We start from the raw sequence: 16,892 nt of genomic DNA on the forward strand, positions 1-16,892 counted from the left end.
ACAGTCATGACTGGCTGTAAACATACCATGTAGTTAATCCTCTAACAGTGTAATGCCTTTCTATGGTGGGTTTAGCATACTGTCTTGTATTCTAACTCTGGCACTAGAACCATAGCCAGATGGGTCGGTTTTCTCATTCCAAGAGACTTGCCCACAAACTCCTGGCAGCACTCTGGCAGAGGCCGAATGGAAAAACTGACTGGATTTTCCTAACCTGTTCTGACAGACAGAAGAAGAGATATATAAACCTACACTAGAGTTGGGAAAAGAAAAGGAGCGTTATACACACAAGTTAAACGTGTTGGTTACAACTGACTGAAATGAAAATCAAAATAATGCTCAGTGACTGGACACACAGCTTAGAAAGGCCCTACTTCTAAGACCAAGAGCTGAAAAAAAAATTCCTTCAAAACCATTTTGGTAGAAAATTGAGTATTCAAATGAATGATATTTTCCCCCCCATGAGTGTCTGCTTCTCATAGAAAGTCAGTAGCAAACACCAAAACATTTTCAGTTCAACATGTCAACGTGCTGTTGTATGAGAAGTATCATTTTTGTTCTCATTTTCACTTGTAAGCTGGACTACATTTCCCATAATACATAATCAGCAGGATTTTTTTTTAATGAAACACCCCTTACCATCACTCAGGAAAAAAATAGTCCATCATGGGAAATATAACATCATCAGAAAGCCCAGCCCATAAAGAATAGCAATCCAGGTATCTTATACTCCAGGTGCCATGAGATAGCAAGATGCTATTTTGAATTGAAAAATTTTAGCTTCAATATTTCAGAAAAAAATTAAACAGAAATTCTGGGGGAGGCAGGCTGTCTTCTGACTCTTTTAGGCACTTCACACTGCTTCCATGTCACAAAGATGATCTTTAGGAAGGTAATAAAATAGAGAATGTCAAGTCTCATGTGTACCCCTCTTTGTACCCAAGATCTGTGACACGTTCCTACTACCGCAACTCTGCTGGGGGAGTGCTGATGTTTGACCTGACCAACAGAGCATCCTTTGAAAGCATCCGTGAGTGGCATCGGGAAGTGACAGAGACTGTGAAACCTTTTCACATCGTTTTTGTCCTGGTTGGGCACAAGTGTGACCTGATAGCAGAGCGCAAGGTTGGAAAGAAAGAGGGTGAGAAGCTGGCTTCCTCACTAGGGGCAAAGTACATCGAGACATCTGCTAAGAACAGCAGCAATGTGGATGCTGCCTTCCAAATGCTGACTATGGGAATCTATGAGGCACTGAAAACGGGGGTAATGAGCCCAAATGAGGACTGGGATGGAGTAAAAAGCAGACTATCGCCCAAAGTAGTGACTACAGTACAAACACCAGGAAAACAAGAGCAGAAAAAGAAATGCACATGTTAGTAAGACACTGCAAGTCTCAAGAAGCCAGAATACACTACCAGTGTCCACCTCCTCTTACAAGACACGGCAGCTAGACAATATTGAATGATATGTAATGACAGTTACTGCAGTCTTTCATTACAGGGTAATGCCTCATAACTTGGGCAACAAACAGAATTGGAAAGGGTGACAGCTACATACTCACATCCAAAGACTTTAGTGTGTTGCAACACCCTATGTGCTTCGAAAAGATTCAAAACAGCAATGAAATGGCGTAGGCACTGGAATAGGCAGAAATGTACACTTGAATGTTGATTAAATGTTTTATTCATATTTCTCATTGGCTTTATTATCCTAATAGAGGAGGAATTATTTAATGCTAGCCATGCCAATGAATATGGCAAGAGTATTATCCCCAGACAGCATGTACAGGCATAGTAGAATCAGGAGGTGGGGAAAACCTAAACACCTGGGGATAGAAGCTCTATGGATGTTGCATTTTTCTGTGCACTAAACGTTCCAACTGCTGTTCTGCTTGTAAAGTATTTGCCAAGTGTATATGCTCAGCCAGAGTCTACAGAAAGCCTTGTCAACAGCACTTGACATACCAGCAGCTCCCTTCCTACTAATGCAACTCCTAGTTTTAAAACCTAGATCACCTTGTTTTACCATTATGCCCTACCTGATTACATAGCATCTGGCTGAAAACTTCCAGCCCCTGAGGCCCTACTTACAGCTAGGCTTACCCTCTGCTTGAAAGGATACTGCTTAGAAAACAGGCTACGTTTTGAATATGTAAAGAGGCACTTTTTATTTAAGTAAAACAGCTTCCCTTTCAGGCCTAATTATCAGACTTGGCAATCTGGTTCTGAGCCAACAGCACTCCTCTTGACTTTTGTTCTTGGCATTCGACAATATCGAAATACCCTATGGCCCAAGACTAGGGTAGCTTTCACCTCCAGGATACTAATCAGAATTTAATCTATTTTGGTAACTATTTTTGTTTCCTAAAATGTTTGGCTCTTCAGGCGACTGCCAAATGAAATGAAGTTTTAACTGAAAATAGTTATTAGCTGGGCACAGAGATAAACTACAGACACTTAGAGAGCTGTATATCACATCCCTGATTTTGACTGACCACATCACATACCAGGAAAACAGCAGAAGAAACCCTATATTACTGCTTAGTCTATCAAAGAGTTCAGTCCCTAGTATTGTCAAGCCCGTAAGACTCAACTTGGTGTTCGAGTTTATCAATTTAATCAGAATTCTTAAAAAATAAACCTTATTATACTCAACTTGCTTTGTTTACATTTACGTTAGTGTAAAGCAGATGAGATGTTGCAATTTCAACTGAGGTGCTGCAGCAGTTTGGAAATTTGATGGCTTACGCTTAGGATCAGGTGCATGTTAGGTTTTTTTTGTGGGGGGGACCAGGCAACGCAGTTTCAGCCCTGTCAATCCAGAACTCAAGACTGGCAATTTTAGGAACCAACAGCCTTCTCCTCCTGCATCTGTAATTTGAAGAACCTCTCACCTGCTTTCTGAAGTGAACAGGGCAAAACTCAAGTCTACAATTCCAGTTTCTTCTCTAGGATGTTTAAAGTGAATCATGTACTGATGAAGTGTTCCCAATTAAAAGCCTGCAAACCAAAGGAATTGATTCAGGCGAGACGGTGCACAGTGCCTGATCTACAGGGAACCAGCAGAGGGAAGTCAGTCTCCATACCCTGAATACTAACAACCTGAATAAACAAACCCCAAGGTCTCACACACCAAGCAGTCCATCTCCAACTGCTGGGAGATACCCTATTTGTTTAATGGGAACAGCACAAGACTGTGCCATGGTTCTTCTTTATTCATGTAAAACAAATGCAAATATTTATACAAACACTGACATTACAAAGTACTGGGAACTGGTAGGGAGCGAAAGAGGAAACAAAAACCTCTAGAGATGCTTCTAATACTGTCCCAAACAAGACCAAGATGCTCTGTCCCTCAGATAATCACTTAGACGATAAACCACTTTAAAGTCACAGATAAAGTCTTTGTTTCAAGATATGTTGCGTTCTTTTGAGGGGCTGAGGAAGGGGGCATATAATGTTTTTTGGCAGATCTCCTCATAAAGTCAGATATTGCTGCACTGTTAATAAAAATATATGCTTCTCTGTAAAGCATTAAAAAAAATATCCCATGGATGGTGTCATGGAGGCTTCAGCTTAGAGGCAGATATCCCAAAATGCACCGCAGTCATCTCCCTGCCATTCCTAGAGGTTATTTCTTGGTGGTTTTGCGGATCAGTGCCATCCTCTGAAACAAGAAAGGGAAAATACAGGGAACTGAGAGTCTGAGACATGGGCAGTTACAATCAAGCCTGGAATGTGCTATATAGGAATGACACAGAAGAAACAGGCTAGAAGTCTGCTCCAAGTTACTTATGCAATAATACCATCTGCTGAAAGTGAGCTCTGGTAAGCATGTGGAACAGATCAAGAGCTCCAGACAGAAGCTTTTCTGCACTGGCCTTTGTACGGCTTGAGAACCCTGTTTAAACAGTCAAATCTTGTTGCTGACTAAATCCATTTGTGATGTGATCTGTCTAAACTTGTAGATGGGCCAAGCCATAAATCATTGCAGTCTAATCCCTACTAAAGCTTGCATACTCTCATAAACAGGGTTCCTGGTTTTCCCTACTTAAAAAAAATAAATTAAATTAAATTTAAAAATTGCAAATTTTCTGATAAACCCCCCAAATCAGCAATTAAAACGCCGCTATGCATATAGGTATCAATTAAACAATGTTTTATTGATACATTTACAATTTTAAAGCAATCTGGAAGCCTAGCCTACCAGTGCTTCAATCACTATACAGGCTTCCCTTGCTTTACGCCGTCCATGCATTCCTGGAAAATGGCGCATTTTAGCTCGAATTCACAAAAAGAGAACCCACTTTACAATGTAACAAATCAGGATATGTTCCAAGACCTTGACTGTACTGATCCCCAGACCCATTTCTACCACTTTTACAAGACAATTTTGGCATTCTCCAACAGTAGACAGTACACACAAACACAGGGTGGTGGGGAATGTTTAGTTGGTGTAAAGAGAGGCTGGTGATGGACCAGGGAGAGGGGTAGGCGATAAGCTAGCAGGATGCTTAGAAGCCATAATGGGGATGGTAACTAAAGAAACACATGTCACAGACAGCGAGTGAGGAGCACAAATCCACACAGGAGACACTACCACAATCCACCGCATAAAGCAGCTGACTGCAGGTGTCCACCCCACCAATCACAGAAGAGTGAATTTACCTTGCATATAACAAATTTTTGGTATAAAAAGGGTCATCGCATTAGAGTAAATTCACACATACAGAGCCCACATAAAGCGAGGGAAACCTGTAGTAAAATAAATTCTAAGGACCTATACATTTTGGTATTTGATTTTGGATTTTTTTATCATAGAAAATTAGAGCTCCCCCTGCTCCCTTAGCTCACCAGGATGCAGGCCAAGGCCCCCAGCCCTGCTGGTGCCCCTCACTCCCCACCCCCAGCCCTGCTAGGACTATAGGGCCAGGGACCCGGGTCAACAACCCCCTGCCACCCACAGTTGTGCCGGAGCCCCAGCTGCTGGCCACGGAAGTAGGCGGCTGCTGCAGTGTAGCAGAGTGCGGAGCCTGGCTCCCCATCCCTTACAGGCACTATGGCTGGAGAACTCCTGGTGGTGGGGCAGGTGTGGGTTGTCCGCTGAGGGCTTAGGGCACCGGTTGCTGCACACACTTCCGGGGAAGTCAGGGGAGCACTTGCCCCCCAGATCTGTGCATGGGGCGGGCTGCCCACTGCAGGCTTAGGCTCCCCACCCTGCTGCCCTCTCTGGGGCCTCCACAATCCAATGGGCACGGCAGCACTGAGTGGGCCCGGACAGGGAAGCTTGTTGTGGCCACCAAGAGTCCTGCACTGCTCTAGTGACATACCCCATGTCTGCCCTGGAGCAGTGAGGGGCCCAACCCCACACTGCGCATTGCAGGCCCAGGCCCTAAGCCCCATGCACTGCCTGGCTGGGCAGCAGCCCCAGCCCCACTCCAGCCCTGCCCAACTCCCTCTCCCTCCCCCTCCCTATGGGCCTCAATTCCCCCCTGCCATCCCCACTTACCTGCTGGAACTGCTCTCCAGGCTGCCTGGTAGCCAAGTGCGTACATGTGAACATGGCAACCCCTGCCTGACCACCCTCCGCCCTGCTCCCCCAGTCCCTTGCAGCTGGAACTCTGCCAGCCTCCAGAGAGCTCTTTGCAAAAGAGCAAAATCCACTTGTTTCTCTGTTAAAATGAAAAATCTGCATTTTCTCTGGCAAAAGGGAAAATTCACATTTTTTTCCCCAGTTTTTTCCATAGGAAATGGGAAATCTGGATCCATACCCTTCGTAAGAAGGGTTCCATCATGACTTCTCCTGATGTACATTTACATGTGCCTAAGTCCATTTAAACCCTGGCCTGAACTACAACCAGAAAGAAAGAAAAATGTTTTTCATAATCTGTGGCTCTCTCCTTCGGAGACCTCCTATTCTGAGCTCTTTTTTGGGTCTAACAATTCTTCCTAATTTCACTCACTAGTATGACTTCAATATCTTGCTTGTATACTGCACAGAGTCAAAATCCACTTTAAGGCCCTCCTCTCTACCATCCCCAACCCCATTTCAAGCACAGCATTTATCTAAGCAGCATCTAGGGCAAACAGTATCAGTTTCACAGATGTAGAGTACTTCATTTACGGGTGTGACTTAAAAAAAAATGCAGCAACTCACTTAAATTATAGCTCAGTCAAGGCAGAAAGCAGAGATGTACAAGTACTTAACAACTGAAATTCCAGGAAAGTCATAAGTGCTATTGAAGGTGCCCCAAACTTACATTCCCAAGATTTACAGTTACTGTTAGTGGCAACCAGGTACTTGCTGCTTCCTCACACAACTATTTGTTTCTCATGGGACATCTCTGCAGCTGTCTTACAGTGAGTCAGGATGACTTGCAGTGCTGTTCTGTACCTCCATAGCTACAGCCATTAGCTCACACCAGCTGCATGGGTGCCAGTTCATATTTTAATGCAGTGCTGGGCTGCAAATATAAAAGCAGCACTAACAAAGAGCAGGCCTTAAGATCACTCTTGACCACTACATGCAAAGTGTCCCTCGACTCCTGAAATTATAGATAGGTACATCTTCAGCCACTATGGAATTTTAAACACAAAATTCTGAAATGTGAAATTTTTGGCTATAATAAGACCATTTCATCCAGTGAACCATGCAGGGTCCCATCTCAGTCACATCCAGTTCCTGAACTGAATATCTTTTTTATAGGTATTTTGAAAGACGGGAGCTTTCTTCCTGACCACATAACTGCTTGGGGGCTGAGTGTCATCCTTGGAGACAAGGTAAGACCCCAAAAAACTGCTACCTATAAGATCCATCATATAGTGATCCAGCACTGCAGACAAGCAGTCTTTTGTCTGAGACAACTAAATACTGAAATGTGGTTGCCAGTTATGAACAAGGATCTGCCCATAGTAATTCTCTTTGACTTAAAGGGTTGAAGCCTTGGAGCAAAACTGCAGGGAAGAGTGTCTTTAAGAAGACTAGAGAAGCTGTGTATATATCATTAGGATTCCATTTTTCCTAGGTTTGTAATATCTCAGACTAGAGATGAACAAAAGAAAAGCTCTAGTATAGGGTGAGGATAGAGCCAGAATCCTCAGGTTTCCATTCTAGATAGAGCTCCCTACCACCTGGGGAAGAATCTATTCTTATCTGGATTCCTCACCAGCCTTTCCATTTAGTTGAAGTTGTTTGGAAAAAGATATTTTGGTTCAAAATCTAAATGAACCCACACAGGATAGCACTATTTTCTCATTACCTCCTGTGCAATGCCAGTGTCACGATAGAACGCTGTCTCTGCTGCTACACCAGAATAATCTAAGCAATTCAGAAAAGTGTCTGACTCAAAAATATTACCACTTGACTAAAGGTTCTGGCTTACAAAGCAATCTTAGTGGGCACTGCCTTCAACAGAAAGATGTGGCATTCAGCCAAAGCAGATTTGTCTTTCAGAAAGCTTAAGTCAAATCCACCTCACAAAACTAGAGAGAAAAGCTAAGGCACATAATCCATTTCCTTTGTGTAATGGCTAGAGTTCAGGAAAACTCTGCTTGTACTGTTTCCCTGATATTGAGCGGTTAATATATTAGCAAAGGACTCCTCACCTGTTTGTGAGCTTCTGTAGTGCAGGCTTTTTTGTACGGCCGTATTTCTTCAGAACCAAAACCTGGGATCCACATGTTCCACTGACGTTCTAGAATGGAAATACAGATCAGTGTTTAAGAAAGCTGTACAGACTACCCAACCAGGGGACGCACTCATATATCAGGACTGTAAGATAAATGACACAAACTGAATCAATGCACAACCCTGGTGCCACAGCTATCAACATGTAATGAGAAAGGGGTTTGTATTGGAAAGCTAGATTCCTGCTATAAAAGGCACTGAAAGATCACTTTTTCTGCACTAGCACATCAGAATTTCCATCAGTACTGGAGCCCTACAGTAGTGGGTACTACATACACCTACTGAAAAACAAAAACAGTCTCTTCACTACAGACCATACAACCTAGGTTGCAGGACAGGTGCAAATGACATTAGCCCATATGAGTAGGAGTTCTGGTGTTAGGGAAACATAAGGACACCAAACTCATCTCTCTTGACTCCCAAGAGGCTTGCTATGGCTGCGTGTTGGGTAAAAGCGGGGCACATCTACATAAGACATTTACTGCAGAGCTGCCTAATTAGCTCCGCAGTAAATGTCTTGGCATCTACACATGCAGCCCTATTAGGCCACAGGAAATTAATTAACTCCACAGCACTGCACGTGTACATGTCAACATCAGCCCTGCACTGGGACACTCTTATGCTCCAGCCAGCCCCTCCACAGCACACTGAGCCAGAGTTGGAGCAGTCCCAGGTTGACAAGCTGACCCCCCGGGCTCCCTGCCAGCCTGGGCTGCTCCGACCCAGCTCAACATGTTGTGGTCCCAGATGCACGTGAAGAGGCGGTGCTCAGGAGCAATAAACTCTCGTGTGATGTGCCCGAGTTTATTGCTCTGTATTAATATGCATGTGTAGATGTGCCCATTGAGACAGAATGGAGGACTGTCTCCTTTTGTTACAAGGCACTGGTCTCTTACCAAGATGCAACTGGACATCTTTCACTTCCAGAGTGTTCGATTTGCGATGTCGGGCAAGCTGGCAGGCGGCTGTCACCACGCTCTCAATGAAGTCATCAGCAATTTGCAACAGCATCTGTCATTGAGTGGAGAGAAGGATCCCCCAACCCCATTAATATTGGGTATTTTTGGCTGAATGTTACAATCAAACAATGACCAGTACCAAGAAAAACCCCCAGAAGCTACTACTTCAAATCAATATGATACCACTGGCCACATCTATGCGAGTGGTGGACTGTGCAGTTACTGCAGTTATTTAGTACCTACATTAAGTAAGTACTAAGTGACCAGTAACCAGCATTACTGTGCAGTACCATCGCCACAGTTTTTTTCCAACCCTACTGTGCAGTAGCAATGAGCTACTGCACAGTAGTGTCACTCATTGCTACTAAGCAATAGCATCTCATGTAGACATGCCCCCCGTGTCTTACCTATAGCATTAAATGCAAGCCCAGTGCCACATTTGATACCAATCAAGTCATAACAGCACAATAATGTGAAGCAACCTTCCCTGGACTGGGCTGGGGATTACTGGTGTATATGAATGCTCTGGGTTAACTATCTAGGCAACTCACCTATTACTGATACATGAACCAGGACCTACCTCCTCCACATCCTCATCCAGCTGCTCATTTGGATCCACTTCTCGAACCAGATCCTGCAATTTCTTTTTGGTTAAAACCTGAAGGAAAGAGGGGACACTCTGTCACCATACATTAGCAAACTGGTTGCAATGGACACAAAACAGCAGCTCAAAGACCCTAGTTTTATACATTATTTGGCACTGCAGCTCTCCCCAGGAACTACACAGATAAAAATATTATGTAATAATGAGCAAACATCTTTGGCAGCTACACACACAAAGCAGTGCCCAACAGAACAGAATAAGTAAGGCTGCCCTTTCAAGTGAGAACATATTTGTTAATGTCTCTCATGATAAAATACTGTGCATTAAAGCAATAGGGGTGCCGAAGAGAACATCTGTACAATAGGAACTCTTCAAGGGTGGATTGCAAGCACCAAAAGCATTTGAGTTACTGCAAATTTTATATTTGGGCAAAAAGATGCTTGATGTTGCCAAAGTGACTATAACACAAATCTCCTTCAAAAGAGATTCATTTGCTACCACTGAACTGCAGTCACTGATGAGGCAAAGAGCTACATTAAGTACAGCACAAGTGCACAATCAGTACTGAGGATTTTATTATTTACAGACTACTGGCAGTTTACTTGGTGCTAAAGGACACATGGGAAAGATGCTATCCCTGCCCCAAAAACATTTTACAAAGATAAAGCTGGTACAGTTAGTTCTTCTGTGAAGTGCCAAGGGACCTACTGTCTAAAAAACACATAGGGGCGTCAGGGGTGTAGGTTGTAGCCATGTTGGTCTAAAGACACCCTAGATTGGGTGAATCTGATATCTTTTATTTACCGGGGCTTCATTCAGTTCAAGGAAAATCCCCACACAAATTATGGAGAAAGTAAAATTCTTTACTTTAGAACACTGAACGCCTAAAGTGAAGCTACTGGGATTGGAACCTGTGATTCCAAGGCCAAAGAATTCATGATGATTAGACTATTAAGCCATCCCCTTTCAGAGGTGAAAGGCCTTTTTTCAATCTCAACTTCTCCCTCTCTGTAATTCATTCCACTCTGTACCCAGCATGGCTACAACAGGCATGGAACTGGGAGAGGTAGAATAGGCATACATTTGAAAGGGATGAAGTGACAGCAGGAAAGAATGCAGTCTGTTACATTTTCAATAACAGACCATTTTGAAAACAGCAGTATTTGAAATACTAAAGTGAAAGTAAATGTTGTCTACATGTGGAAAATGTCAGTTCCTTGACTAGTATTCTTATCTGCATTGTCCAAAGCAGGCAAGGATTACCATTACACAGAGTATGCTGGAGCCAGCCATCTGTCACTTCAACATACAAAAGGTCTGTTTAAATTGGTTTGACACCTATTGATCTGACAACTCAGATAAGTGGAATCTAGCACAAGACCCTGCACTTGTCAAACAACAGCTTGCAGCAATGGGAAAACTTTGTATTTAAATGTTTTGTTTTTCATATAAAGGCACATTTTGATTTTTGCCCCATATCCATCTCCTTTACAAAGACCAATTCAGATGGTAAGTCCTTTGGAGGCAAGAAATGGATCTGTACAGATCAAATGAACTGTAACAGTAACTGATTTCATACAAAATATTTGCCAGTTGTTTAAGAAGAGACAGAGATTAAGCTACAGAAAAGCCTGTACAGATGACCCTTTTCCCCTCCCCAAACCTCAAATTAAATTACCTGGTTGCTTTCTGGACTCAGGCGTCCCCCTCCACTAGGGGTCCCAGGCATCTTGGCCACAGCAGTACTGTTTGCCATGGAGCTCTGCGGTGGAGTGCTAGCAGGTTCTGGCTTTATCGAGGAGAAGTTGGATAAGTTGATCAAGGTAGATGGGCCAAACTGGTTCATAATCTGCTGGGCTTTAGTTTTTAAATCATACAGCTTATCAAGATCCTGTTTCTTTTTGGGGTTGTGAGGACCCAAACCGATCAGCTAAAGAAACAAACAAACCACAAGCTTAATGGTAGGTTAAATGTGAATTCAGAGATGGGATTTCCTTCTCTAACCAATCCCTTCAAAAGTCTGCACTATAACCATAAACCAAAGGCAGGGGCCAGTATCTTATCCCTAGGTGCCTTTAAAAACATTTTGAGAGGGAGGGAAGTCAGTGGGAAGAGAAAGAGACTTCTTTGTATTTTGAAATGTGAAACTTTAACAGACAGCATGGTGGATGCAAAGCACACCAAGAGAAGAACCAGTGACATGCCTGAAGATGGACTGCCCAGCCTGAGCATATCCCCAAATCTTCACATTCCCTTTTCCAGTCCCACAACTAATTCACTCCATGGCTGTGTCCTACAGATCCTGGATACAGATCGTCACTCATTCTTATGTCTGCACCTTTCCCACCCCTCAAACAGTTTTAAGGTCTCCAGACTTTTACTGTTAACATTTTAGATCAGGGGTTCCCAAATTTTTGCCTCTGAAGGGCCATTTCCAAAGTCCTGGGTGGCAGACCACATCAAAAAGGGCTCATGGACCACATCCTGGGAACTGTTTCAAAAAGACCCCACCTACTACTCAGCTGCATGAAAAGGTAACATTTAGGGAACCCCTAGTTTAGAGGAACAGATCAAAGAACATCTCTTGAGGTATACAACTGGGATGATTTAACAAAACAAAGTAGTGTAGCAAGATCATAAGCTTTTCTGGGCAGGGTCTGTACAGTGCCCAGCACTGTGGACCTGGTTAACAATAGAGTTCTGAGATGCTATCACAATACTATTAACAGAAATCTCTGACTTTACATCTAAGGCAGCTCTGTAATTGAGCAGAGCAGACTAAGGTAAAGTTCCTCATGCAGAAGCACTAGCACTAGGCACCCAGGATGAAAGCATGGCTCTGGCATGTAGCACTCTGGACCACCTGAAGCCTAAATCACCCTTCTGCCCAAACTGCTATGTCCACTAGTGCAACAGTTTGCAATGACAACATGATACATCTGGCCTGATAGCGTAGAATTCAATTTAACCTGTGAACCTAGTAATCTTCAAGTCAGATCTCTGAAGCTGACAGGACACCATTGCCCCAAGTTCCTTTGATTTAGCACATTTCTTATACCATATTAAGTCTTTCAGCTCCAGAACATGAAGTTTAGTGGGTCACTAACAATATGCCAGAAATTAATACTCTCATAAGCTTATTTAATAAGCCTGGTCCTGCCAGTTTAGCCATAAGGTTTTTGGACTAATTTACATTATAGCCCATTAGACATAAAATAATTTTGGATTGGATTTGAACCGGCCAACTAGATGAATAAATAGGTTGTAAATCTTTTGAGCTACCTACTCTTCCTAACATAGTGCATATCACTACAGAGTCAGTTTGGCTTCTTTCTGGACACAAGGAGGCTCTACACAAACTTGCGTTCTTCAGTTCTCACCAACAACATTAAGGAAACGCTGCAGTAATTCTTTTTAACACACTACAAATATTTACTATGGAGTCTGATGTAGAGCAAGAGCATCTGAAGCCTCTTACAAGTCATTCGCTATTCTATTATCTCTACCCATCATCTCAGTCTCTACCAATCCTCAGTAAGAGCTGATATTTTGAGTAGTTATTTAGAAAATTCATTTAAAAGTATATTCACACTATTTGAAAGCATAGGTATTATACTGTAAAGTGATTTAAGAGGAGAAATTGGAGACTTTAGAAGTAGCTGTATTAACTCTGAAAGTCTAAGTGTACATCCATTCACACAGATGTTTCCTGTATCAGCCTATGGAACTGATTAATAAAATATTTTCTGTATATCAGTTATGTCATTTTTAAGTAGTTTATGTTCCATCATTTGAAACCCCCAAACTACTTATGTTACACTGAATTTGTCTTTTAGATCTTCTGCAAAAGAATATTGTTTGGAAAAAGTCTCTTTTCAAACCAACACCTAATAAAAGCTGAAAAATAATAACTTAGAGGAAAAACAGAAAGCTCATATGAATTAACAGAAATCACATTTTACACCTAACTTACAAAGTCAGTTTTTTATCTGTACAAGCAAATTCTCTTGTTAGTTTGTATTAACCCATACAGAAAAACATAAAAAATTCACACAAAAATGCTTAGAAAATGGATATTTTAGTGCTTCATTCCAACACTGAGTCATGCATTGCTGCAAACATTACAAACCACGTTGTCTTTGTAAGTCAACATAAGTGCAAGTCATTTCACATAGCTCTGACAACAATTTCTAGTTTCATTTTAGCAGCCTTTAAAAATGATGCAGAATCCCCACAGTCATGCCTTGGGGTATTCTCCAAACTCACACAGCACTCTAGGAACTCTTATCTGTCATTTCTGAAGTAAGACACTTATCCAGAGCTTAAGGCAAGGACCAGCAGAAAGGCAAGAACCAGGGTTCTAATACAGGTTCAGCCACCAGCTAGCCTTAACTGACACATCTGTGGAGGAGAAATTCTGACATAACAGAGAGAGAGTAAAATGATGTTTTCTGAAATGCTTTAAAAATCTTACACCCTAAAGTGGGTCTCAGTACAAAGAAATTTCTCTGATTTCATCCTCTGCATGTGACCAAGTTTGTCAGAAAGTAAGCCTAATACAGATCTGCAGGTCCTCACATCAACTCCTGCATGCCAAGTCATGGCAAGCCCAAGCAATTTACTTACAGCTATCTGAGTGTCTAGATCTTTAATTACATCAGCAACTGCTGTTGGCCCAGTGAATGGAGAGGCCATTTTCCAAAATCTTCCTGTAAATAAAGACAGTATTAACCTGCTCTCTCTCCTCCTCTTTCAGAGCTCCCAGTCCGACAGCAAAAGTTTTATATATAATCATGTACCATATCATAAAAAGGCTTTGGCAGAAAATATACAAATGGGTATATTCTGTGCTTATTAAACTGGATCTGATGTTATTTTTTCTGGATAGTTAATATAAAGACTTATTTATAGATTCATAGATTGTAGTCAGAAGGGACCACAATGGATCATCGTGTCTGACCCCCTGCCCCTGGCAGGAAAGAGGACCAAGGTCAGATGACTCCAGCCAGGTGACTATCTAGCCTCCTCTTGAAGACCTCCAAGCTAGGTGATAGCACCACCTCTCTTGGAAGCCCAGTCCAGATCCTGGCCACCCTTACTGTGAAAAATTTCTTCCTAATATCTAACCTAAATCCACTCTCAACTAGTTTACACCCGTTATTCCTAGTCACTCCCTGGGGCACCTTAGTAAACAGCGCGGCACCTATTCCCTGTTGACCTCCCTAATAAATTTATAGGCGGCCACAAGATCTCCCCTCAGCCGTCTCTTGTGAAGGCTGAAGAGATTCAGCTCTCTCAACCTCCCCCCGTAGGGTCTATCACAACGGCCACTAATCATGCGAATGGCCCTCCTTTGGACCCTCTCGAGATTCCCCGCGTCCCTCTTAAAGTACGGCGCCCAAAACTGGACACAGTACTCCAACTGCGGCCTGACCAGTGCCGCATAGAGGGGGAGCATCATCTCTTTTGTTCTATTAGTCATGCACCTGCTAATGCACGACAAGGTGCGATTGGCTTTGTCGATGGCCTCGTTACACTGCCAGCTCGTGTTCATCCTGGACTCAATTATGACTCCAAGATCCCTCTCTGCCTCTGAGCTGCTGAGAAGGACACTCCCCAACCTAAACATGTGCTGGGGGTTCCTCCTTCCCAGGTGAAGTACCTTACATTTATATTTATTAAATTGCATCCTATTTCTCTCTGCCCATTGATCCAATCTGTCCAGGTCAGCCTGAATCTGCTCCCTGCCCTCCAGTATTTAAATAGCAACTGTTGAACCTAGCATATATTGCCAAACAAGATATTTCCCAGGGTCCTGAAAGGAAAGCAGAATTTTATGTTAAACTTCATTCATTTGCCAGATTTTAAGCACAGGACTTCTTGGTATTGGGCTAGAAGAGAGCACTTGGGTAAAGACTAGCACCATTTTGTGCAATAGCAGCATTCTTGCCACAGCCTGAACTAATGCTACTGGCACCTGAGCGATCTCTATAGTAACTTGCTATGTCCTGCTATTAGTGTTACACTAGGAGATAAAGTTAAGAGTCTACTGTATAGTGAAATAAAATAGCTTGTTGATCCATTCACCAGATGGCTTGCACTTCTCATTTCTAGGAGGTGGGGAATATATTGAATTAAGACATCTTTAGAAGACTGAAAAGGTTTTGTTTGGTTGGTTGTTTGGTTTTGTTTCTTTTAATAGGCTTTACATTTTTGCTTCTTTACAATGGATAAAGAAAAGGCAAGGGGATTCTCTTCTCTGATTTTCACCTTAGAAATACTACAAGTCAAGTTTAGCCTCTCCTTGTTTTTCTGGAGGACCACTTTGGACATGCTGTATTATCTTGAGAGCTACACTGCAAGAACTTATAAATTAAGTTAAGGGACAGGGTGCATGATCTGAGGTCATCTCCTTTCTACTAAGCAGTAATGCAGCATTGGACTTCAATATATATTCAAAAATGTCTAAACAGTGGCTGAAAATTCGTCTCCCCCCCCCACTTACTTTCAACCTTGCAACATCAATTCTGCAAGACTGCGGTAACTGGAGAAGGCAAAAACCAAAATCTTCAGCTAAGAATTAAGCAGGAAAAAAACAAAACTTTTTTTACTTTATTTTTTCATCATAATCGAAGACCAAAATTTACAAACTATGCTAAAGGTTTCTGCTTAGTCTGTCACCTTTAAGGGTGCCGAGTCAAAACTTATTGTATAAAATGTGCACATATTTCAGCAAACCTTGTAAAAGGAAGCACCGGATATAATATCCATGGCCATTTATATGAATCCTTACCTGGTTGAAAGAACTGAACATGAACATAGGCTAATTCCACCCAGTCGTACTTGGGGGAGGGGGGAAAACAAAAAACAAGATCAACTAGTCCTCCCAACTCCAGAATCAAAAATTCATTTTTAATCAGTCTAATAAGTATGAGGTCAGGAGAACACATTATATAATACATTCGCTACCCTACTTTGACTTCAACACGAGCGCTGAAAACATAACGGTAAAAAACAGTGCTGTCGCTTGATGCTTCATCGAGAGAGAATATATTTTATTTAAAATGAAGAAAACAATTAAAAACAACTCTCAAAAAAACAATACCGTATTTTAACCTCAAAGCAGACAGACACAGCTGAATGACATCACAAGGTTGGGAAATACTCCCTCCGAGCAAAGTCTGGAGAGGGACCAGAGGTCTGCTTTTAAACCTTGATAAGCCCCCATGCGAAACGCCGGTCTCTGAAGGAGGGCCGGGCGAGCGTCAAGGTGTCATTGACGCTCGTGGGAAAAGCCATCCCTTCGGGGAGACTCCCGGGATAATTACAGCAGGTGAGTCTACGCAAAATGAGTCCGGCCGGCAGAGACATCTATTTTATTTTATTTCCCCGCATTGAAAGCTTGCGCCCCACACAGGCCGCGCCCCCTGTCCCTGGCGCCCGGCCCAGGGACGGGGCACTCGCACCCCCGTGGGGCTCGGCACAGGTGAGGCAGGCCCCGCCCCGGCCGTCGCGGGTGACACCCCCCGCTCGGCTCCGGGAGCGGCGGGGTCAGGGCGGGAAAGGATCCATCGCGATGCCCTGAGCGCGGGAGGCTGCAAAGCGGCCCCAGGGCCGAGCCCCGAGGGAAGCGGGCTGCGGGG

At 43.0% G+C, this 16,892-nt stretch overlaps 2 protein-coding genes across 3 annotated transcripts in view; one reads left to right on the top strand and one right to left on the bottom strand.

The window, feature by feature from the left end:
* LOC102371640 (ras-related protein Rab-39B-like) overlaps positions 1–3,620 on the top strand; it is a 6,557-nt gene extending 2,937 nt beyond the window's left edge. The window contains exon 2 of the mRNA XM_006021883.3: positions 945–3,620. Coding sequence (XP_006021945.2) covers positions 945–1,377 — 433 coding nt within the window. The 3' untranslated portion in view covers positions 1,378–3,620. The remainder of the gene's footprint in view (positions 1–944) is intronic.
* On the bottom strand, positions 1,666–15,822 carry TAF12 (TATA-box binding protein associated factor 12). 2 transcript variants are annotated; one of them, XM_006021884.3, is made up of 7 exons: positions 15,755–15,822; positions 13,876–13,958; positions 10,928–11,179; positions 9,226–9,303; positions 8,583–8,697; positions 7,605–7,693; positions 1,666–3,666 (listed from the first exon to the last, which is right to left on the bottom strand). In XM_006021884.3, exons 2-7 carry the CDS (start codon positions 13,942–13,944, stop codon positions 3,631–3,633), a joined length of 639 nt encoding a protein of 212 aa, XP_006021946.1. In that variant the 5' UTR covers positions 13,945–13,958; positions 15,755–15,822; the 3' UTR covers positions 1,666–3,630. The 2 variants fall into 2 exon arrangements, with proteins under 2 accessions (XP_006021946.1, XP_006021947.1); XM_006021885.3 differs by lacking the exon at positions 13,876–13,958.
* Between the last annotated feature and the right edge of the window lie 1,070 nt (positions 15,823–16,892).

This window comes from Alligator sinensis, unplaced genomic scaffold (assembly GCF_000455745.1).
Source record: "Alligator sinensis unplaced genomic scaffold, ASM45574v1 scaffold883_1, whole genome shotgun sequence".
Lineage (NCBI taxonomy): Eukaryota > Metazoa > Chordata > Crocodylia > Alligatoridae > Alligator > Alligator sinensis.

Coding starts and splice junctions, on each gene's coding strand:
- TAF12 (XM_006021884.3), bottom strand. CDS start 13,944: ATGGCCTCTCCATTCACTGGGCCAACAGCAGTTGCTGATGTAATTAAA. Junction 11,180..13,875: donor ATCTAGACACTCAGATAGCT/GTAAGTAAATTG, acceptor TTGTTTCTTTAG/CTGATCGGTTTGGGTCCTCA. Junction 8,698..9,225: donor TGGATGAGGATGTGGAGGAG/GTAGGTCCTGGT, acceptor ACTCAATGACAG/ATGCTGTTGCAAATTGCTGA.